At 42.5% G+C, this 25,671-nt stretch overlaps 1 protein-coding gene across 1 annotated transcript in view; it reads left to right on the top strand.

The window, feature by feature from the left end:
• Positions 1-25,671, top strand: part of LOC134842921 (slender lobes-like protein) — a 305,507-nt gene that overhangs the window by 275,866 nt on the left and 3,970 nt on the right. Inside the window, exons 2-3 of the mRNA XM_063859451.1 lie at positions 19,290-19,387; positions 19,490-19,546. Of these exons, the coding sequence (XP_063715521.1) occupies positions 19,310-19,387; positions 19,490-19,546 (135 nt within the window). The 5' untranslated portion in view covers positions 19,290-19,309. The remainder of the gene's footprint in view (positions 1-19,289; positions 19,388-19,489; positions 19,547-25,671) is intronic.

Genomic DNA, 25,671 nt, shown 5'->3' on the forward strand with positions numbered 1-25,671 from the left:
GGAGCATCAATTGAAGAAGCGTTGAACAACAAGGGAAGCAGATGACAAGGGAAGCAGAACAAAGGGAGTTACGGTTAAGGGAGACGGTGGAGAAGTTAAGAACTCAACAAGAGTAGACTCTTGGGACTCTTGACAAAAATAATGTGATGATGGAGAGGCGAACTCAGGCTATCATGGACATGTTGGACGGGCTACTAGGCAGCAGGAGTGGACAAAGAGAAAGGGAACCGAAATCGGGAGGTCGCAGCAGGGAACCGATGGTGAACTTCAATGACCATCAAAGGAGGAGGACATATGGATTCACTACAGTTAGGGGCAGTTCATCAGGCTATGCCACAAAGGATAATAGAACATGGGGCTCAAACAGCAGAGCAAGTTCAACAGGCAACAGACAGACCTCAAACGAACGACCGACGCAAGGCACACATGCGACTGGGAGAAGTGATTCCAGAAACAGGAGACATGCGAGCCCAGGGAGGAGTCATGTGAGCCAAGGGGGATACATTCCCGGCGATTCGGATAGAAGGGATGTACCAAATACAGAACCCTTAACAGGGGGCGACGATACTCAGGCGGGGCACTCAAGAGATTCTTCAGCAATGGCCACAGCCTTTGAACCCCTAAACAGGTCTTTGGAGACATTCCTTACGAGGTTTTCCAGAACCAATGAACGCAATGAAAAGTCCAGAAAAGTCTTTAAGAAACCAGGATGCAATAAGGACGAATCGGATGGCTGTTTTGATACCTGGATAGAGGTGATGAAACTGCATTTTGAGGAAGAAGACATGTCAGAAAGGCAAGAATGCAGTGCGCTCACCAGTAACTTGGAAGGGACAGCCCTGAACTGTGTCATGGCCAAGAAGCAATATCAGAGTGACACAGCTGAGAAAATCTTTGAAATCTTGTTAAATCGTTTTGGATAAACCGAGGGATGATATGGACAAGAGACGCTCTTGTGCCAATTGCAGTTCAACGGACCATCATGTATCAGCATGCCCAACTTACAAACAAGGCATGAAAGCAATAGGCTTTAGGCTCGAGGACGAAAATGCGTCAGAAGTTGACCATGAGGATTTCATGAGAGGAGTACTTGCGAAATTCGGCCCGAAGTGTTTCTTTTGTAACTTGGAAGGTCATTTTAGATCAGATTGTCCGCAGTTCTGGGATGCTATAGCAGACATCAAACATTCAAGGCATGAGGAAGCTTTATCGGGAGTGAAAGCCAGCAAGGCTCGCCTATTGAGTGAAGCGGAAGCGTGCAGAAAAGAAAAACCGCAAGAGCTGGCAACGAAGAAAATGCGAGCGGTAACAGAAGAGACAAGTGAACCGGAACCGGTGACTGCGGCCGACGACTTCAAGATTGATTATAAGGCAGCCGCGAGGGATGCTCTAAATTGGGTGCAGTAGGAACTGGTAGCGAAAGAGATCGAGCAGAAAAGGAAGCTGGAATAAGAAAATGAGAAACTACAGGAGAAGCTGAATACCTTCGAGGCAACAGAAGTCGAAGAAACAAAAGCACTTAGTAAATTGAGCATGAAACTTAATGTGATCTCCGGGCAGAGGTAATCTCGGTAGCAGGACACCAGGTAATCAGAAATCTGAGTGAACCATCAGAGTTCACTTTGATGCATTTGAACACATAGGCAGATTATATGAGGCAGGTGGAGCCACGCACTGAGTCGAGAGCTGTGCGAGCACTACTAACAACGGGTGGCCCTCTCATAAAGAAGCTTCATGGGCGCTACGTAGGGGAGGAGCGATTTACGTAGACGGAAGAACACCGATAACGGTTCTCCACATGGGAGGACGGGACCTTTGGATGAGCTTCCTGGTAGTCGAGAATTTGGACGACACCGGCCAATTCATCTTGGGCAGGAATTTTGACGTGATGATAGACTTGACAACAGTCTAATAAGGATTAGAAACCCTGATCGGAAGTATGTTAAGAAACCAATTAATAGAATAATAATAGATGAAAATGAGGTGCCAATTTTTTTAGATAGAAAAGTAAAACTACAGCCAGGGCAGGCTGTGGTGGCAATTTTTAGAATCAGGAAATTGAATTCGTTAGGTGATACTAAACAGGTTTGCTTGGTACCGAATTGGTTCAGTGATTTTAGGCCGGAGCTTCTCGGTAACTCGAAACGGACTGTGTGTCAGTGTGTTATTGAACACACTGGACACCACGGTTTCAATCCAATATTGAAAGAAGCTTGGTTACGCTTTGCCGATGAGGACCGACTTTGAAGAGACACAAAATTGAAGAAACATAATGTGAAAGACTCTCCTTATCATGCCAATAGAGATAAAATTTTGAAAAGGTGTAATGAATTAAAATCTATTCATAAGCTGTTTTCAATGAAGTCCGAAACGGACGACGGCTTATCAAGCTGCTCGAATTTTCCGAAACGCCCCTCGTCACATGAACTAGAATCTGACAAACCTTTAAAAAGGAAAAAAGGCGAGGGAGATTTCGAATTACTGCGGGACGTTTTAAGTCGGAACGCAGATGTATTTTCAAAGCATAAGGCGGATATCGGTTGCTGTAACTTCGTCGAACACGAAATCGAACTTCAAGAAGGCGCCGTTCCCCACAGAGAGAGCGCAAGACGAATGACGCCACATAAGTCGGAAGCGTGCCGAGCGGAGATCGAAATGTTGCTCGAATACGACATGATTGAACCCTCGAAATCGCCATGGGCTTGCGGAGTAGTAATGGCGAAAAAGAAAGGGGGGCAGCTTAGATTTTGTTGCGACTTTCGTTACTTGAACGCGGTAACGATAAAAGATGCGTACCCGATACCGCGAATAGACGAGAGCCTATCTAAACTCGGTGATGCCAAGTTCTTCACCACACTGGACTTGTGTTCTGCCTTCTGGCAGGTTCCTCTGCGGAAGAAGGATAGAGAGAAGACCAGATTCGCGTGCGAATTGGGGTTGTACAAATGGAAGAGGATGCCCTTCGGCTTCTGCAACGCAATGGCCACTTTTCAAAGACTGATGGCTCAGGCTTTGACTAGAGTGACAAAGAAGTACGGGAATCTTGTGATGTGTTACGTGGATGACGTAGTCATAGCAACATCGACCCTGGAAGACCACATTGATTGGCTCGATGAGGTCTTTGGATGCAAGAAAAGAGAAGGCTTGAAGTGCAAACCATCGAAATGTGAAATCCTAAGGGATTCGATCAAGTACCTAGGAAGAATGGTGGACAGGCATTGTGTGAGGCCGGACTTGGAAGCAGTAGAGGCTGTGTTGACATGGAAGGCTCTGAGAACGGACACACAACTCATGAGCTTCCCAGGGTTTGCCAACTTTTACCGTGAGTTCATAAAAGGATATGCAGACAAGGTGTATCCAATGCAGAGGCTGATGCGCAATAAAGAAAAGAAGTTCGAATGGAACGATGAAGCACAAATTGCTTTCGAGAGCATATAGCGGGAACTGTGCGAAGCGCCAGTGCTAGGAATGCCTACAGAGAAGGGCATGTTTGTTCTTGACACAGACGCATCGGTAGTGGCCATCTCGGGAATATTGCATCAGGAGCAGGAATGGAATGGAAGAACGGTTCTCCGTCCCATTGCATAAAACAGCAAGGTTTTGAACGACACTGAGATGAATTATTGTGCACCAAAAGCAGAAGTGTTTGCAGTAGTCACATTCGTGGAAAAGTACCGCGCATACTTGGGGAGCGCTCCCTTTAAGTTACGCGTGGATAACAGAGCGTTATCCTGGTTGAAGACCTACTCGATGGATCAGAGTTACATTGGTAGATGGAGAGTAAGATTGGATGGCTACCACATGATAATCGAGCACAGGATGCGTGACATACACCAGAATGCTGACAACCTCAGCAAGAAAACCGGGTTCTATGAAAGGTTGGAACAGAAGTAAGCCAATCAGGCAGAAATAAAGGAAGGGTTCTCGTTTCTGGACAAGGAAACTCACGAAACGCTTCCCTTAACGAATTGGTTGGACAAGTCTGGACATCCAATTCCAGGACATCCTGAGTTACCTGTAGAGAAAGCAGCCGAGATAAAGATTCTGTCCAAAAAGGACCCGGTGATCTTGAATCTGTTGCTGCGCTCAAACCTGGTCCAGCTGGAACTCTCTCGAATGAGCATAAACAGCCACTCATTGTTGGATAAGACTGTGCAGATCACATCACAAGTGATGCGGATTCTAGGTGGGTTGTTAGAGAGAGAAGTGACCAGAGATGACCCCGAGTGGGCAGCAGCCATGGCATCACTGATAGTCAGCGAGAAGGTGAAGATCATGCCGTCAATACGACAACACAAAGACAATGAGGGGGATTGTAGGACAATAGTTCAGCAACTAGTATCCTCAATACCCCTCGTAGTTTTAACCAGTACTTCTTACAGTCGGAAAGAACAGTCGGAACGATACCAGGATAAAGAAGGTGAGAAAGTTGAACGAAACCTGGTGCAAGATTGTTTATCCGGGGAGACGAACGGTGAGAAGAGCCGGCGAGTTCAAGATCAATACCCGGGACAAGGAAGTTTGTCCGGGGAGTCTGATGTAGATGAAAAAGTTCCTGATGAGAAACGGGACCTGAAGAACAAAGTTTTGTCCGGGGAGTTCAGATGGATGCGAAAAATAACAGAACTGATCTGGAGGAGGGTGCAGACTCCGTCACAGACTCTTCAACAGATGACAATTCTCGAAACTCAGGAATTGACATCTACTCAGACAGGAACTCGAGCTCGGGATCGGAACTGTCAGAACTAGCGATCCACGCACTGCTAGTGGAAACTCGAGCAAGGGATCTGGATGGAGAGGTATACCAGGACCCTGACAGTGATCGCTACCTCATACCAAGCGAAAGAGTCTTAGCTGATTTAGAAACAATAGCGGCGTCGAAACGTTCGATAAGTCTGTTGCCACAAAAAGAGGTAGTCAGGACTGATCTTCAGCCATTCAAACAAGAAACACAGCCGCTGGCGAAGATTTGGTGCGTTAAGATGGAAGAAGACACACACCAGCCCAATGAGCTGAATAGTCAGTTGAGGGTCATGAAGACATACTTGATGGCGAGATGCAGACTCTCGGACCTACTAAGGGCGCAGAGAAATGACCGCATGACAAGCAACCTGAAAAGCTGGATAGAAAATGGTGCTCCGGACAAAGGTGACCTGGAGGGAAACCGTTGCCGTATTCTGAGACAGTATTTCATACAGAAAGAGGGAAGGTTATATTTGAACAAGGACGGGATTGTGGCTTGCGAGAGAACAGATGAAGAGAAATTCCTATACAAGTATAACGCGATAGTGTTGCCACAACTCTATCAGACAGAACTCTTATTCAGGTCGCATGATCAGATGGGCCATCAGGGGATCGACAAAATGCATCAGAGGATCCTGAAGCGCTTTGAGTGGTCTGGAATGAAAAAGGCATAAGAGAAGTCGGTAACAGCGTGTCTATCATGCCAACAGGTCAAGGATCCTAGGAAATTGCGATTTCCATTACAATCGATCGAGCCGTCTGAATTCAACGAGGTGGTGCAGATAGATCACCAAAAGATGCATGACTGACAGTGGTTATAATCAAGTGTTGGTCATGATAGATAACTTCACGAAGTATGCAGAGGCCGTGCCCTGCATAACTGCCTCACCAGAAGAGACATGCGACCACCTGATCAATACGTGGATAGCGAGGCATGGTTGTCCGATGACGTTTCAATCGGATAACAGAACAGCTTTCGTTGGAGAACTGACGAAAGAGCTTATGAGACGCTCACAGGTTGCTCAAGCTCACTCCACGACATAGCATCCCCAGACGATTGTTAGTGTCGATGATGAGGGTATATTGTTCCAGGTACATGACTGATTGGGACAGATACCTTCAACAGGTGATGGGGGCTTATAATAGCAACACTCCACCACCGGAGTAAGTCCACACATGATGCTAACTGGTCACGAGAAGTCATTGCCCTTGACCCTTTTCTACCCAGAGTATGAGGGAAAGAAAGCGTCTCCACAAGTCTACGTGAGGGATGTGATTAGACGTCAGCAAGAGTTGAACGACTTGTGTAGACGAAATACTCAGCAAGCACAGGCAAGGCAGAGGAGAAGATTCCACAAGAAAGCAGCTGGTGCAAAAGTTTTCTCGGTAGGAGACTACAATTGGGTATTTCAGAATGATATACCACCAAAAGGAACGAAAAAGCTCCTAAAAAAGTGGAGGGGACCCTTCATGATTACGGAAGTGCACCAGGAGGGACGCTTTTATAGACTGATTACTGGCCGAGCCGCCCACTACGAGAAGACAAAGCCACACAACCCATCGACAGAAGACTGGTGTATACCTGCAGACATGGAAGAGGGGGGTTATCTAATGATGGACCCTGCTTGTGAGGCCAACGAGAAGGGCACCAGGGAAAAGAACGATGGAAACGAAGTCGTAGAGGAAGGAACAAGTACACCACTGGACCTGGATCCAAAGGAGGTGATCAAGGCAGACGATGAACTTTTACCCTATGCAGAAGAGGACTGGCAGGACCCAGATTTGGAACCAGATCTTCCATTCACGACACAGACTCGACAGAACGACGGGACAAGATCCAAGAAGAAAAATAATCTTTACGGTGACGACTTTGTAGTAGACGGGATCGATCTAAAAATGATAGTGGAAGAAGTGGTGGGTCTAGAAGGAATAACCGTGTCACAAGACATCGACATAGTAGATGACCACGACCAGGAATGGATCGAGGACCGGTCGAAACCCGAAGTAGAATTCGGCGACGAGAAACAGGAATCCTACGAACAAGATCTCACAAATCTGCGTGTCATGGAATGGCTGAACGAGATGACATCAGACCCCAAAGAGACCATTGTCACGTTTCAAGATGAAGATCGTGAAAGCATGAAATACATGAAAACGGAACAAGATGATCCTTCCTGGGCTGCCCAGGAAGGGCAACTACTCATTCCGGCTTCCAACCTCGACTTGATATCCGGTATGCGATCGACGGGGAGTGGGGGTAGGACTTACCCACACTGAAAATTTATTAATAAAAAATTTAAGAATAACAAGAGAGACAGCACACTTAGAAGCAGAAAAGGGCGAAGAACCAAAGAAACCTGACATAGGGAGGGTAGTTGAGCCATATTTCAACTTACCAAATGAATATTCAAGTAGCACAAAATTAACAGATAGCGATTTCATACTCACAAATAGAACATGTGCGATAGCAGTCACCGCAGACATAAGTTTTAGGACAGCGTTAGTGGCAGACTATAAATGAGAATATAAAAACATAGAATTCTTTTGGAAGCAAAGACCAGGATTAGGGGGCGTAGCAGCTTTGCCTCCGGCGGCTCCCTAGATACCGGAAAAATATTTATGCCTCTTGGTGACAAGGGCAACGGAAAAACAGCACGTGGACCCGGAAAACCTAGTCATGTCCTTGACGAGGTTGAGAGACTTCCTTGTGGAAAGGGAAGTGAAGGAGCTCTAGCTTCCAGTGTACGATCCGAACAGAGGACACTGCATCCTCAGGAGCTGTACGCGCTTATACACGTAATCTTCTCTGATACTAATATACAAGTATACTTACATAAGAAATATTACTTATGTATAGGCTGAGTTAAGGTGACATGCAAGAGGGTGTCAAACTAAAATAACCAAACTATCACTAGTGTGTGATATGTGTGTTATGTTATGTTATGTGTTATGTTATTAAGATTCTGGGTAAGAAGGAGTTAGTGACCATGAACAACTGAATAACGATCTTAGGATTAGATCCAAAATTTGGACTGTCCAATCTTATGTCGAATTCCAAAATTTTAGAGACCGATTGATTTTAATAAATTTTAGGATCAAAACTTTTTTATCTGACTCTTTTAAATAAATTTCAACGAGAAGTTGAGGTGAAACTGACAAGTGTGATATTCGTGACCTCTTTACTAGATCCTGGTTGATCGTTTAATTACTCATTTGAGTCAAATCATTGAATCAAATCGAATCAAAGCCAAAAAGAGAATGGATAACTTCAACTTGGATGAATTGATGGACCTGGCAGAGGCATATGTAGGACCGATGGTAGATGCGATCTATCGTCGGCTAATGGATCGAGACTTCGCTCTGGAGGACCCAGAGGTAGTCATGTTGCTGACCACCCTGATAAACATCTTGGGGCATGACAACCGTGGGGACCGCCCCACGGAAGTCCTATTGATGGCAGCATACGGAGAAAGGGTAGTACTAGACCGCCCGAGCATGAGAGTGATGAGGTGGAGAAACCGGGCTCTCTCAGGGAGTGACTTGGCGAACGAGCCTGGATTGGGAAGTTCTAGGACTTACCAACCAGGTGAGATGCCTTTGCCCTCCAAGCCCAAGTCTGGGTTGAAGAGAATGCATCAAGAGATGAAAAGCGAAGCTGCCTCGTCTAGTTCACCACTGAGAATAGTTGTGCCACCAAAAGGGCGAGAGTAGAAAAAGGGGTTCAAACGAACCAAACCATGCAAAAATCTAGATGGGATGAAAGATGAGCTAGAAAGGACCAGAAATGAGCTAAATGAAAAGAATAAGACCATGCTCACTACGGAGGAAGACGGAGACATGTGAAAGAGATTGTTTGAAGACTGCAACAAAAAGCAGGGTGAAGAAATTGAACGCTTGAGGCGGGACTACAAAGAGCGATCGGAGCGGTTGGCGTTGACAACTGCCGTGGAAAAAGTGATACCTGCAAGGAGTGTTCCTCGTGGGCAGTGTCCGATGGAGCTCTTGACGCCTCGAGAAATGAGTCAAACGACAGAAACGCGACCCCCAAATACAACAGGTCGAGTGACAATCCCGGACCCGATTGATACCTTGGGTGACCCGATCGTGGAGCAAACGGTGAGGAAAATGACAGAGACAGCTGGACGACTAGTCGCCAATAGGAAGGCGCCAGGTTCCGGGGTGACTTCACCCTACGGAACGATCGACGATACGGGCAGAGTACAGCTCTACCAAGACTTGATGACCAAACAGGGAGTTAGCGATACAACGCTACCAATGGGGAGCTCTAAAGTCCCAGAGAGGAAGACACGAAAGATGCCGGCAAAGAAAGTGTCCCGGGTGAGAGACGTACAAAAGAATAATCAGTTGAAGTATAACTTCACAGGAGTTCCGGAGGCGGATCCGAGAGCTTGCTTCAATCGAGCAACCTGGAACCCAGCTGTAAACCTGCAGCAACCAACACTGGGGACATCACATCTGATACTGGGAGACAACTTGGTCAGAGTGCTCTCAAATTTGAGGACCTCCTGGATCACCACGGTGATGGCTTTCGGAGGCGCGACGATAGCCCAGTTATTTTGGATAATGGAGTTGATAAACCTAGGGAGAATCCCTAATGTGATGATCCTAGTTGGGACAAGTAACATCTCGGGAAGCTCAGATGAGGAAGAAGCACTATGGGAATCAATGATGGTGTGGTTGCTTACTACCCTCTGGCAGAAGTTCAACTGCGCGGTACTGACCGTTTGCACTGTGCCAATGAACACGAGGACATTGACTGCAGCAGGGAGAAGACACAACGATGGAGTAATAGGGTGGAACAACATCCTAAGGAATCTTGCAAGTCGGAATGCCGGAAGGATGATCCTTATGGATATCGAACATGAGCTGAGGGCTATGGATCAGGCCAGGCTGACTACTGACGGCATTCTTTTTGATAGCATAGAAGGACAGGCTTGGTTGAACAGAGTCTTCCGAGAGCGATTGGTTGAATTGGAAGTAGAACTCTTTGACACGGGAGTGCTGAAGGAAGAGGGAGCATCAAACGAACCGGCAATTACCATCTTTGTGCCTCCTAACCTGGAAACACGCTTGGAATTGATGCCGGCCGTGACGAATTATAAACAGCAGAGCTCTAGCGAATCAGGTCAAAGAACAGACGTTCAAGATCGATTGGGAGAAGCGTCCATGAGGAGGACCATTAATCCTAGACGACGATTAGGGCCGGTCAACCCGACGGTGAAGACGACCAGCATCTCCGGATCGGATCCGAGATCGGAGACGACGAGTACCAGTCGAGAGGAGAGACGCCTGATAGAGGCTATTTGATGTGGTCGAGGCCCATACCTTCTCCCTGGCACATATACAAGGATGAACTGATGAAACTGAACCTTCAGACGGTGAGCTTCGCGGCGGATGCCATGCCATGAGGATACTGAACAGAGCGAGGTTATTGGTCAGCGGACTGTACTCGATATCAGTCGTAGATTGGTTGATAGCTGCTGGCATAAACTTCAGCTCCACGACTGCCTTGAGGTTTGCTGATCTAGAGGGACTGCCCTCTAATAATACAATGGGCCCAGTGAACGCAAGACCATTGCAAGACGTGAGAATAAATCAGGATGAAGGAAATCGGGAAGAAAGACCTGGGAGATTCTTGACGACGAGGGCACCGATTGGACAACATGTCAAGATGTTCAGACAGGTGAAAGCACCCCCAAGCCACGTGAAAGAAAGGGCGTACCCGAAGCAAGTGAATCAAGAAGGTGATGCCCAAAGATACGGCGGGTTGAAAGCGATAAAGAAAGATGAGACCATCTTTGCCGCGTACGACAAGGCAGAAATGAGGAAGGCCAAGATTATGATAGTAGCAAATTCAGACTTCGTACATACTTCCAAATCTCTGTTTTGGCCGGATGTTATAATATTGGCAGCGGTCGATCTTGACTTAATGCAATCGGGGTACAAAGACAGACAGAGATGAACCCAATCACAATTGTGTTTGCTGGCATCAATGACCATTTACACAGTAGGGGTTTCCTGAGCTGACTCAGAGAGCCTACGACGGCAGAAAACGCTGTATGGCCGGCATAAATGATATCCTCGAGTCAATGGTTGAAGTAGTGGATACTCTGAAGGAGGGTTCCTTCACCAAGATGACACCGAGAGCCGTGTTCGCGCTGTCTTTGGGGTATGCGATTGTGGCTTTGCTCTCGGAAGGGAAATACGATGTAATCATATCGGCCCCAAATCGCGAGATAGAGATGGAGAATCTGAGACCACTCAGGGCTGAACTACCTGCGGTGTGGTCGGATATCTCGAATACATTGAGAGAATTCAAGGACCATTCACTACACAAGCTAGTGTTGGACGAGGTGCTGGGGTTGGAACTGTCCAACTTCAGTCGACAGCTCAAGTTGAAGCCAGGAATAGACGACGACCATCGAGAGATCGTAGCGATGTCGAATGAATTATGGTTCCGAGGAATGGACATAAAAGAGGAAAGAAAAGGAGAAAGAATTCCCAGGAAACTGAAGCTCACTTGGAAGCGATGGTTTTGAGAACCAAACCAGAGGCTAACCAGTTGCTACATCTAACTCCTCGAGTAGCGGTTTTGCGTGCGGATGCTTTTGAGCAAGGCCCAGTGATGATCAGGAAGGACCATGCTTACTTAGTAAAGGAGGTGAACCTGGCCGAAAATGTTGAGGAAAGACAGCCGAGTTTGTGAACAGAGTGTGCCATGTTACCCTGGAAGCTTTTTGGACCCAGAAAGTGAAAGGGGAAGAAGGCTTTGAACGGACTGATAGCATGCTGAAAGGGTTTCGATCCGGATGGACCGGGTCCTTCTTGGCGAAAGTCCACCAAAAACTCTCTCGATACTTGATAAAAGAATTCCTCTAAGCAGTAGTGGAAGTATCAGTCGTTGAACTACTATCCTTGTTCGAGACGTTTGGAGCAGAAAACTTCGTGAAAGGACCGGTGGTACTGCTCACCGAAGGAGTTCAGAACTTGCGGTTAGATGGACTTCTAACATTGATCGCGATAACAGATGGAAACTTGGGAGGACTGATGAACTTGACCCGTTACCCAGAGCAGATGAGAGAGAATGTGAGGAAGTTCGACCTGAAGAAAGCCACGGCTTCCTGAAATAAGATAAGAGATTTGAGACACCTTCTTATCCAGTATCTCCTGCAGCAGAAGCGCTTTGGAACAGGAGAGGATGAGACGATTGCGAGGGAGGAAGACGTGAGGCGACATGTTGGGGCATGCCCCTGCTAACTGACTTGAGCTTGGCTATGAGGACCGATCCCTTAGCAATGATCCGAGTAGCCACGGAGTTTGTGACAGTGATATATGTTCCGGCAGTCACGTTTGCGTTCCCTGACGTTAAGGTGGAGGCGTACAGGAGGTCGGTGCTGCACCTGAACCTCATATCAGCAGTGGACGGGAGTGCGCTGAACTGGTGTGAGCAGCACGTATTGCGGGAACTCATGAGCGAAGATCTGTTATTTGCAAAAATATCAGAGCGAGAAATGACCGTCGTCAACTTTGACGATCACTTCCTTGATCGTATGGGAGAAGTAGAGAGAGGGCACATTGAGTTATTTCCGAAGCTCTGGAATCTAAGGCCCTACGACAAGACAAATGGTGAGATCACCAGGATTCCTCGTCTCACTGCAGCAAACCACAAGGTGAGAGAAGAGACGAGAGACTGGGGTGATTACAAGAAGCTGCCAGAGGAAATCCCTGAACTCTCTCTGATAAGAAGGATGTCGCTCGGAGCAGTCTCCGTAGTCCAAACTCCTAGGTTGAGAGCGTTTGATACCAATGAAAGGAGTGTAGCGAAATTCGCGGAAACGATGGATGCGTGTTTTGTGAGTAGAAATGCCGCAGTGTTACAGCATACGCGATTTGCCTACACGGATCAAGCGACGAGAAGGCAAAAAAGCAACGCCGCGACTCCTAAGCCTGGAGGATTTGACAGGGAATGGGCAGAATTAAACCTAGCACCTATGAGGATGAGAGGCAGAGCCGAATTACCTGATACCTGAGGCCTCCCTGATTTTGACTAGTGTGAAACCGGAGTTAACAGTGGAAGGAACGCTGCAGACGAGAACCTTCCTGACACCCCCCGTCTATTAGGAAATCGAAGTAGTCCATGGAGAGGAGGAAGATAAATCAGCCGGCAGGCTAATCAAACCAAAATTTCCGGTGGGGGCCAACACTGAAAAGCAAGGACCCTTAAAATCAAAAGACAGACCAGAAGGAGATGATGGACAGGGAGGAAACCATCGATCGGAGGAACCTATGCAACAGGACACCGATCAAGTGGAGAAGGAAGACGACAAGGCATCCACAGGAGGAGTATCCAGCCTGGATTTAATTTTCCTCAGTGACTTCGAAAACAACGCGGATACGTTGGAAACGACTGAGCCAGCAAACGAAGATACTTCGACACTGGAACCTCCGGCTTTTATAGCAGTGAAACGGAATTTGCCGGAGAGCAGCTCTCCGGGCAATTCTAAAGATAGCAAACAGAGACTCCTCATGGAATCACGGAGGAGAAGAAGAATAGAAGGCGCTGCCAGAGTACCTTTCTTGGGAACGTTGCCCGAAGAAGAGTGGGAGGTACATCACCGAGACCATGAAAATAGGGCGGGATATAGATTGGACAGAGTGGCCTTCATGGAAGAAGTCTGGACGGTAGTTCAGAGCTACGGAACCCAGTCCATTTTAAAAATAGGTCTCAACCGACCACTAATGCGGGAAGTCCTTGACAAACTCGACGGGAAGAAGGAAGGTTGAATGAGATGTTGATCGACTCAGCCACTGACGAAAGTGAAGCAAACTCTCCTATCAAGATGACGCCGCAAGAAGACAAGGGAGAGGTGGTATATCTGTCGAGAACCAGGAGAGGAACAACGCGATCGAAATTGGTGATTGACAGGATCAATGAATTGAAGATGAAACTAGGCAGCCAAGTGATACCGAGGAGAGCGGGAAAGACGATGGTGGATTCGGAAATTTCAATAAAAGCTGTCAATTCAGCGAAAAGGAAACGGGTCGAAGAATTCATGGATTTGGGACAAAGTGATGATCGATTGCCTGACACAGACAGAATGTTGACGGATGTAGCAATGGTGCCAACCATTCTCATGGCAGGGATAAAATCACCAGGTTATACATCTAAAAGGACTGACTGGAGCAACATTGAAAATGGAAATACTCAGCCAATGTGGAGAAAGTACCAGGAAAGACTTTAAACCGTCTTCCATGAACCACGGAAAGAAAATGTTGTAGGACAGCTTTTAAGTGGAATATAACCGACTTACAGTGTCAGAGACTGTATCAATAGATGAGCCCTCCGGTGGAGACATGGAGATGTTGCAATAGAGAAACTCGGCCAGAGGACACTTAATTGCACTGGAAGACAAAAGTGCTACGTAAGGTTATCTGAATACGATGGTGTAAGGCACAAACCTGAAACAGAAGGCATACGGGACTCTTGTATCGTTGGAAATGCACGTGGAAACGATAGAGCAGTTGTTGAGCCTACCATGGAAAGCAGTAGTGTTAAGGTACTTCGAAGAAGAGATGAGGACCACGCCGAAGATACACGCTCTGATAGCAGTACCTTACGTGAGAATTGAATTACAACTGAGGTTCGCCTGGTGCATGATCGGACTGACACGCAAGGAATATGATTCAGAAGAAAGGAAGAGATCAAAACAAGAAAAGGTCTTCCTCATGACGAGCTTGGGGGATCTGATAACCCAAAAGGGAGCAGCAGTAGCATGCGCGAAGCGGAGAGACCGTCTCTATTTCATCCGATTCATGATTGAGCAAATTTCAGTGCCAGCATTGAACAGTTGTGTCATGATGCTGAGAGAAAGTGATGAACGAGCGAAAACCTTACTTTTGCTAACTGCTGCTGAATATGCATCAAAGCAAACCAATGAGGGTGAACATGAAAGAACCCGTGGAGCTTGAGCCCATGAGGAAAAAAGACGAAATCAGGAGATTCTCAAACAAGGAGCTGAGACTCACTAAGGAATCTATGGGAGCACCGCCGAAATCCAGTGAATATTGCGGACCGATCAGGAAGAAATCCTACAGTTACATGGCATACAACCCTTCCATTAATGAAGACATACGCGATTGCTTCTTTGATTACGAGCAAGCAGTGTTGCTGAGGTTTTGGACATCGAGAATTGCAACGATAAAAAGCGCTGCTAATCCGCAGACCAAACTGGGACAAGTCTTGGAAAAAAAGTGGCTGCACCTTCAGAGCCAGAATCCAACAAACGAGTGGAGTTTCGATTGGGATTCTCAGATGAATTACTGAGAACGAGCTTGATGGTAGTGTGGGAGCTGATGAGACCATCGTGGTGTCCTAGTCCTAACGCTGACTCGATACTACAGGCAACACAAGATGTGCAGAGAGAACTAAATTCAGACTGTAACCTTGTGACCTGCGTGATCTCTATATCATATATAATGTGATTACAACAGCCACTAAGAGCAACGGGGAAGACAAAGTGGAGTTGCCCGGCGGGGGACCAGAAGACTGGTTTAAACCTGGTAGCTATCTGGCAGAAGTCTGTGGACTGGAAGGTCACATTTGTGGAAGCCTGGATTGCGTGAAAACCCTAGAGAAACAACACAAGCAGTTGACAATATTGTTTGAGAAAATTGTGATGAAAGCAAAAACGGAAACAAAATTGATCGCAGATTGCCATGGAGGAACCGAGGGGAATCTAGTGACTGCACTAGGATTCTACAGTATGTTTGGTTCTTTAGAGTCACTATTGAATCTAGAACAGAAACTTGAGATGGTCACAGCCATCAGTGTAGAAGTTTTCCCAGGAGTTTTGCAGACTGAGTAAAAGCACATAGGAAAATGGAGGGAAGCGATCGAGGCGGAGATGAACATCCGATCCGACACAGCGAGACTTATCGCAGGCAATCGGAAGCGCGATATTTATGAGATCGACATTAGTTTCAATGTGCAAAGTAGATACCCAGTCTTTTTTGTAGCTGTGGATGTAAAAAGTACGAGAACGATCGTGGATCAAGCCTTCTCAGTGTCAAAGTGTGTAAGACTAGCGAGAATGTCCAAAAATTCTTATGATTTGCTATGTAAGATGTTCTCAGCGGTTCCAGAGAGAACAAAAGAGGAGTTGGAGTCGATACTGGGAAGGAAGTTCATGGGATACGTGATTGGGAACTTCAGTGACTTTGAGAGACAGAAACAGAGAGGATCAACCGTCACAGATTACAATTAGATGAGAATGATGAAGTCCACCGAGTGATGATGGAAGTGGAACCACTACTGGAAGCTTCGGGAAAGCGTAATTGGAGGAGCATCATGTTGACAGATGATGAGTTTCCCTACCATTGCTTGCTGCAAACATGGTGGTACCCCGAGCGTAGTAATCTGGTGTTGATCTGGGACTCCGGAGAGCTGCTCTCCATGGGTTTACCAGACTAATCACTGCCCATAACAATAGTGATAGTGGTAGTTATGATGGCGATACGATGGCTGGAAGCTCATGTGAAGGTGAACAATAGACAGGAGGCGCCAACGAGAGATCAATTGCAGAAATTGCATTGTCTAAAAGGTTTAGATCTTTTTGAAACCATGTGCAAGATTCTGAAAATTCCGATGGAAGTGAAAAAGATATGGGCAAGAAGGCGAATGATGCCATGGTTTAGAGCCAACATGAATGCATGGTTGTACGAATATGCCAAGAAGCACATGTCGAAGCACGGCAGAGTGTACAGTGTGTATCAGCTAGACATTGGGGCAGGAGCTTGTAAGCGAGCTTTCGTAACTCATCGGAATGCAGTGACCAACGCTGTGAAGAGAATTTCCAGGACAAATGAACTTAATGGAAGGGAAAAAGAAGAGATGTTGAAGGAAGATTTAGAGAGAAACGTGACGTTGTGTCTCCACAACAGCTTCTGTACGAACAGAGAATCTAATGTGGATCCCTACCTTGTGTAAACAACGGGTAGAAGAGCCGAAGTGTTGGAGGACTGCTTTCAACAGCGTCAGAATAGCTAACGATGTGTTTCAAGACACAAAAACTGTTAGTGCAGAGTCAATGTCGCAGGAGGAGGAGATGGAACATTGACAAATGGTCGAAAAACAAGATGCAAGAAAGAAAGAAAACTAGAAAAGCTTACAAGTTTTAGAACTTCTAAACGACGAAAAAAGAAGAAACAAAGAAGTGACGAAAGAGAATAAGTTAAAACTCAGAATTGTTTCATATGTGTGATTAAAACTCGAGTGAGAAACTCAGCAACCAAGTTGTAATTGAAAACTGAAAGAAAACATTTAGTGGAGTTTTGAACATCAAAGAAGTTGTTGCATTTATAAATTTGCAGTTTGATTTTAGTTAGTAGCTTTAGAGATACTTACTACTTATTTAGAAAGGCTTGAGTAAAGAGTATATTTAAATATTCCAGCCTGCATGACTGTTTTTATTCAACTAGGACGACTGATCACTTTGTGGTGACATGAAAGACTTGGATAATCTCTTGACGAGGAAGATTGTTTTATTGTTCTTTCTAACCACAGAGTTTCTTAATTTTAAAATTTAGGACCAGTAACAACGAAAATTTCCGAAGGGAAGAAGCATAGGAGGGTAATTTTAGCTTGTTGGTTGGCAGGACTGTCCTGCAAACTAACACCTTTAAAACCTAGGAGAAAAAATTTTTAATCAGGGCGTTGACATTGGAAGTCAGAAAAAATGTTTTATCTTAAGTCATATCATCGAAAGTGCAGATTAAAGAAAGAGTTTGAAAGGCTATAGTAGTGTAGTATGATGCCATTTATATTCTGCAGTCAGTCGATATGACGTGGATAAGAGTAATTTCGTGAATTTTGTAAATTCTGTTCGATGAAACTGTAACATTTTTTACGAAGATTGCGAGATTCAATGGGGACATTGACCGGGTTGTCCGGTGATTATGTGACACTCGACCAGAATAGACGAAAATGCAGATTCGTATTATTAGCAGCTAGCCTTCCGAATTGGCAGTTTTGAAGGATTAACAGTGTTGTTGGAACAAACAGTCAAACGGTGAAGGCTAGAATATTCTGGTATTTCAAATTTTTAAAATTTCGAATGGTGACTTCATATTTCTGAGAAACGTCAAAAACTGTCATTTTGGAAGAAAATCCAGATGTAACACAACAACAATAGTTGCAACGACGACAACAACGAGAATTGCGATAAAAAAAGCAACAAGGAATAGCAGAATTAGCAGAGAACGCTCCGAGTTGCAACGATTGTGTCGTTACAATCGTTGCAAGGCCATTCACAACAACGGTGTAGGGTAGAAAACAGCCTTCCGGAGAGGAGATAAGTGTGTTATTTCCCCGGATTCAGGAATCCGAAGGGGCCTCGGGACTTGAACTGAAAGCATTTTTATAAACTTTTAGCTTCCCGATTATGTCCTGAATTGAATTTATTTAACGTTTGAATTCATATTCTGACGATGAGAAGCTAGGAGTTAGGGGAAAGGGTTGATCCATCTTCGACGGAGATGATGATTTTTATCTACTGAACAAAAACAATAGTAATATAACAAATAGTAGTAGCCCTGTTTTTAGGAGTGACCTCGTTGTCTGGGGATACTGAGACCCAGCCATGAGCTCACTAATTCTGCATGTAATTAAGTTAATTAGAGCGTTCTGGTCGAAGCCGGAGAACAGTAACGTTTTTGTCGACCCGATGTTGAAAAGACCATCAAAAGAACTGGCTTTGGTAGAGACGGTGAAAAGCATGTAGAGCTCTGTTTAGACGTCGGCCAGTCGTCTTAGGACTTAGCTTTATTTTCCGTCGATATGTACTTCTTGTCTAGTTCGCTCTGCAGCTCTGAACACTTCTTCTGTCGTCTTATACTCACTTTTCCGTGCTGGTTAGGCTGTAGCTCGATACACCTGCGTCTCGATCCGGCTGGTTAGGCTGGCAGATCGTCTTGGTGTTGGTTGCGTCAGGAATTGTCTGGGCCCATAACCTTCTAAGTAATGCTGAGAGAGTTGAGAAGAAGATGTGTCTCATAAGAGCTTTATTCATGGGATGATTTACAAAATGATACAGAAAGTAATTTTAACGAATGCTGGTAGACTAATTAATGAGTTTGGTATTGGCAGGTCCATGAAGTCAATTTGAAATCGGCACTTTTGATTCGACTTGGTTGATTGAACTTGATATTATACCTTGTTAGTAATGTAAAGTTATTTTCACTTCTTTTTCATCAAAATCTGACATACACTTGCACATTTGAAACTATTTTCATTTTGAAATTCAAGTGTTTTTCTTAAACTTTTTAGGCTCAACTTTATTTTCCTGAATGAAATTCCACTGGTGTATTGACTGGGTTAATTGATGAAGTAAATGACTGGGTTAATTGATGAAGTAAGTTTTTTTTTGTATATGAGAAAATATGTTGGTAAACTAAGTTTACAAAAATATTTTCTGATTTACAAAAAAAGTGAAAATATGCTTATATACATATTCAATGTCTCATTTTTCAGGTTCCTAATTTGTATGATATGAGTGATGAAGATATATCTCACAAAATTACAAAGTATTCGCGCATTTTGCGAATAAAGGAATCTTCTTATAAAGATGTAAGTACGTTCAAATAACGCTCCTTGTTGAACATTTGACTCATAATTTCGACACTGGTCACTTAACATGCATTTTGTTTGTTCAAATTGAGTTTTGTTCAGGTTATGGTATCACTGGAGCGCTTGCAATTCTGCATTACTTCAAGGCAAATTTTAGAGGTAAGTTTTTTTGCTAATAGTAACAAGTACTAGAAAAAGAAAAAAGCTAAACTGGGAGAAAGGTTTATAAAGTGCTCAACTTTCAGTTACGAAAGCTGATTCTTATTTCAGACTTCCCAATTATCTATTGATCCAATTTTCTCAAATTTGGTTATTTTTTATCAAAAAGCAACCATCATAATTTGTTCGTAAATTTCGAAGAGCTTTTAAGGGCATATGTTTTTCTTTACAATTTTAAAAAAGTTTTTTTGTTTCCTTGCGTTCATTAATCTTTTCCAACTTTCAGTGTTTGATGATATATATTCGAGCCCATTTGAGTACAGGTCCGTAGAAGTTTCCTGTAATTAACTAGCATTTGGGTACTAGACTGTTGATGCACAGCATAGAGTTGACTTTAATGAGATTGATGAGAATTAAGTTCGTGTTTATAGTTATAACTAGAAATCATTAACTAATATCAGGTTGCTGTGAAAACAGCACCGAATTCTCAGACAAAGTTTTAGTGCAATAGTAGGTTGAACGGAATGATCTAGAATATTCTTTGTTTTTTCAACGTTGATATCAGTAGGCAAGCAGATCTAGAAAATTAAATGAAAATGTATCATGTCTATAAGGTCCTTTTAAATATAGCGATAGAACTTATCTTTTGTGTTGCTAAACAAGCAGCAGATAATTTATATTCCATACCGCTTACAAGTTTGGCTTGAATCACATTTTCGTGAAAAGATTCATTTCAAATTACAAAACAACCCTCTCTCTAAGACATGGCCGTTTGTTTGCTGAGAAATGATCAACATGAAATAAATTTCTTTTTTTCCTCCATCTGACTATTAAACTTTTTATCTAATTGTATCATAGATAAAAATGAACAATCACTGATATGAATTTTGTTTGAACTCTATTTTTTACTAGTCCACCAACTTGTATTTTGAGGATGACAGCGTTTTTTCTAAACGCTTTTATTCGAGTTTGGTTTTTATTACACAAATATAGCTTGTGTCATAGTATGAAAATTCTTTTTTTCCCAACCTAAGTCGCAAATATTGTTGCGATGCAATTGTTGCGACAAAATGTGTTCATTTTGAAAGTGTTCATTTTGGTCCAGCTATTAAGTACAGCCAATGCTTAGGATATTAACACTGACTTTTATATTACAAATAACCTTTTAGCTTCAAGGCATCATGGATATGTAGCGTAGAGGTAGGTAAGGAGACCAGCAGCAGAATAAGAGGGTTGGAACTTGAGCAGGGTCGGATGTTTTTAATGAACTTTTGCTTTAGTAATTTCTGCTGATAAAGATCTGAAAAACTACGAATTAGAGATTTTTGCAAGAAAGTTTAGTACAATTCAGAAGTATTTGCGAAGCATAAGAAGAGCACCTAGACTACCTTCGATAATGAAACTTGACCTTCGATAATGGAACAAATAACCGAATTAAGTATCTTTGAAAAAGCAAAATAGAACCGCATCAAGCTGAATAAAGACTGCATTGAGAAAATAATGCTCGAACTAGACATCAATAAAGCAACAGGTCCAGATAATTTGGGAAATCTTGTCTACACAAATTTAGCGAATACAGTATCAAAATTAGTCCTCCTAATTTTTCAAACTTTTTTTGAATTAGGTATATTCCCAGAAACGTGGAAGTTAAGTGAAGTTGTCCCAATCTTCAAAGATGCGAACAAATGCGATATTAAAAGATACAGACCGATAAGTTTACTATGCTGTATCTCAAAAATTTTCGAAAAGGTTTTGACTACATTTATGAAAGAGTGCGACATCATCTTCATAACTCGCAATATGGTTTTCGTAAAAACGTTCAGCAATTACCCAACTCCTTGCTTACTTACATCAAGTGTACCTAAATTATGATGACCAAACGACCAAAAGTATAACAGCGCTCTATCTAGATTTTGAAAAAGCTTTTGACTGCGTTCCGCATCAACTTTTAATGCATAAATTGAAGTGTTATGGTTTTTGGAGGAAAAGCAATTCAACTAATAGCCTCTTACTTATTTCTTCGAAAACAGTATGTGCGAATAAACAAAGCAAAGTCTAAGATATGTTACGTAACAAGTGGTGTCCCTCAAGGTTCTCTATTGGGACCATTACTTTTCATACTATATATAAACGACTTACCAGATAACTTGAATCTAGTTGACTCTTTTGGATATGCTGATGACTTTAAGGTTATAGCAACAACTCAAACAGAAATGAACTATGCCACTACAACAATTGAAAATTGGTGTAGTAAAAACCAAATGCGTTTAAGTACCGGAAAATGTGCTCTCGTTAATTTCAAAAACGAGCTGGAAGGTCAAATTAATGGAAATATCCTAAAAATCGAAACTGAACAAAAGGATCTAGAAATTTTAGTAACACCCATCCTCTCGTGCAATGTAAATGCGTCTAAGCGTTGTCAGAAGTCGCTATCGGTTTTTTACTCACTAAAGCGTAACCTCTCTAAAAACTGTCCTATAACTTCTAAGCTAAATGCCTACACGGGATATGTAGTCCCAATTGTAGTTTATGGCGCGTCAGTAACGCACTACTCGAAATCAAACCTCCGAGCAATTGAAAAGGTTCAGCGAACGGCGACCAAATGGATGCTTAACTCACATATCCTATATTAGTGTAGACTACAAAAATTAAGAATGCTACCGCTGTCTCTGTACATAGAAATGCACGACCTCCTTCTCTTCATTTCTATAGTTCGCAATAACTATGAAATTGACATTAACCAATATGCCGAAAACACCAAAAGCTCAACGAGACAAGATGAAAGAAACCAATATCAAATACCGAAAACTCGCCGTAGGAAAACCAACTCAGACTTCTTCATTAGATGCCCAGCACTTTTCAATGTCATAATTCGACATACCTCAAAACAGTTAACTGACATACAGAAATCTGACATAGCGGAATTTTATTGACATCTGCACATGGCGAATAATGTGTCCATGTGGAAACTGTAACCCAAATGGAAAACTCAGAACTCATTAACACTAAAACTACATTTTGGGTGCAAACCCCTGGGATAACAACCCTAAATCCTGTTCTACTACTACTACTACTATACTAGTTAAAATGCATCCGCTTTATAAATTGAGGCATGTTAGTTGGTAAATTTCTTTTTTCAAATTTACTGGTACTGCTTATGCGTCATAGTTTGCTTGCGTCACTTAACAATCATGTAGACTCATAATTGGCGTGCGTCTTTATAGAATTTTGTAGACTCAAAGTTTTACTCATTCAGTTTTCCCAGTAGCGGTCATATTATTGCTTGTGTATGTGAAGTGCAACTTCGCCTGTGTAATGTTTATAATTTAACCCCTTTGATTTGGTATAACTTGTTTCTTCATTTTTTTTCATTTAATCGGCTAAAAGGTTTCGGCTATATCATCTTAGCGGCCTCATATTGCGCCGTTTGATGAGCGTTAAAAGTTTCTTTTACATGTGTGTTTAATGAAAGGGTCTACCTTTCGAGTTAAGTTTTCACAATTTTTCTCAGCTCAGCAGGTGACTGCTCTGGTGTTATCGGCTTTGTTACGCTCTTTTCAAAATTTGCTTTTTATGTTGGTTGTGATTTTTCCAACTCGATTTGTAAAATTTTATTTTGTCCTTTTTTGGTTTAATAGGCTTGGGCCTGTTTTATATCGGCTTATTGGTCTAATTTTGAGTGGTTTCATGAAAAACGTAGTTTTTATGTTCACCTCTGGATCACACAAAATGCTGAAAATCTTTATAGAAATTAGAGTTAAAGTTTTTCATGACAAGTTTTTTTGGCTTTTTTCGGCTTGGTAAGTTTGGACCTATGTTATATCGGTTTAATGGCCGCATATTACGCCTTTTGATGGGCGAAAAAAATTGCTTGTGCGTGTTTGTGTTTTGAGGTTGAGGGGGACTTATTAACTTATAACCTTAATTTTTTTCCTGGTTAATTAGGTTTCTGCCAATATTATATCGTCATATTGGCCGCATAATGTTTCATTTGACGCGTGAATAAAGTTTCTGTGTGTGTTAATGTTTGTTTGAGGTACTCGATACATTTTTAAGTTTTTCGGCCTATCGGATTTTTGCCAAGGTATTTCCGGCTTTGTTACCGCGTGATAACTTTTTATTTCGATGCTAGTTTTACATTCTATTTTCTTTGTTCGTTGTTGTCCCAAATGTAGCCTTATCAATAGATTTAGTACGAAATTTTCAATTTTTTTTTACTTAGCGGCTTTCGTGTTTTGTATCGCAAGTTGTGTGAAGCTCAGCTTCGCCTCTATGTTAAATTTGTTCCAATCGTTATTCTAGATCAATTTATTTTTTGAAAATATACTGGATACAAGACAAACATTCGAACTCTGTTAGATTGGGTTTTTGAACTTGGGCGCTTCGGGTATTGTTTTCCGTCGGCGAGTTTGCCTTGGTGTCAAGTGTCATTGAATGTTGTGAAAATGTTTATTGGGGTTGTGCGGTTCTTAAGTGTAAACGAATGAAGTGCTTTTCTTTTATATAGGACTTGATGATTTTTTATTACTTTTTTAATCAGAAAACAATGCATTAATGAGTGAACTTGGGTATATATGCACGACGTTTTGAGGCCCATTCAAATTCATTTGCCATAAAATATGAACGACTGCTAATTGCGACAGTGAAAATTAGTTTTAAGATTTCCCAGCTGAATAAAAAATTCATTGATCCAGATTAATTAATTAGGGTTATTTTTGTCAAAAAGTTCAACCTGATGTTTTTCATCGAAAGTTGAAAAGTATTCAAATGCTTTTAGTTATGATATTTTTTAGATTTCCTTGTTTTCAATTTTTCCAACCTTCTGTTGGCAATTTTGCTTAAAGCAATTTACCATGCTAAAAGAAAAGCTAATTTAATTTTCATTGTTTGAAGTTTTGTTTCTTTACGCTTGCGATTAGCAAGCTTTATCAGACCGGAATAAAAACTTGGGTGATTAGCAACTTGTATAACAGAGTCACTGAATCATTTGCTGAGCTTGCTTTAAAAGTATTTCGAAACTAAGGTTCGAATTTGGCCTGTTTAATTCAGAGGTACCAATTGGACCTGTTTAATTAGTGTCCATGCTTGAGATGGAAGAACCTGTGATCTTTTGTGGCCAGTAATTCATTTTCTATATATGTCCAAGAAACTGATTATATATTTTTTTTCTGGGAGTAATTTAATTATCGGACTTTTATACTGCTCCTTCAGGCATACTTTCTGACATCTGGTTTTGTATAATTTCTTTTTCTTTCTTAAACATTACTTCTACTCGTAACGTTTTTTCGATCGATATAAATGTTTTCGGCAAATGTGATATTGGCTTGCTAACCTCATACTGCGTCGTCACTAGGGGCAAAAACTGTCGTTTTATGTTTTTCAGGGGGGATTTTTATGTTTTTCAAGGGGAGAGCTTTGTGTAAAAGACTTTTTGTCCCGTTAATAACTAAGTATGCTTATTTTATACTCAGTATACTTATTTTATACCATTCATACTCAATTTTAGTATGAACGGCGAATTTCACGACTGCTGTTATGCTCAATTTCTTGAAAATTTAAATAAAACTACTTTAAGTTAGGCTGTAATAGGGGGAAGTTCGTTTCAGGTAATAGCTTTTCCTAAAATAATAAAATGAAGTTCTTGAAAATAAGATCGTAATTTTGTTGCGTAGATATGAATTATGTTGCGTAGTTTTGAGGATGAAATATATTTTCCTACTTTTATGAGTTTCTTCAAAACTTAATAGCTCAATTTTTTTTTAAATGACAACAGTTTACTCTTCTTTACTCCGTTCTTTTTACAAATCTTTTCTTTAGTATTGAACCTTAATATATATATTAGGTTCCTTACATTTGGCATAGCGGTAATGCCGTCGCATTTGCATCCTCATGTCTGGGGTCACATCTCGGCCGGACCTTGCGTTTTTAGTTGTGTTTAGTTTGTATGCAATTGACCAAAAAAAGTTGGTGAAAATTGAATTTTCGGACTTTCGCTTGTCTGCTCAAGTTTTGTCGCTTAAGTTTCCACAACACGGGTTTTGCTTGTGCTCTAAGTAACTTTCTTGCGAGTGCAAACGTTTTCATTCTAATATTAGGTGGGAATTTGAAAGTTAATTTTCCTGAAA

This window comes from Symsagittifera roscoffensis, chromosome 3 (genome assembly GCF_963678635.1).
Source record: "Symsagittifera roscoffensis chromosome 3, txSymRosc1.1, whole genome shotgun sequence".
In the NCBI taxonomy this organism is placed as follows: Eukaryota; Metazoa; Xenacoelomorpha; order Acoela; family Convolutidae; genus Symsagittifera; species Symsagittifera roscoffensis.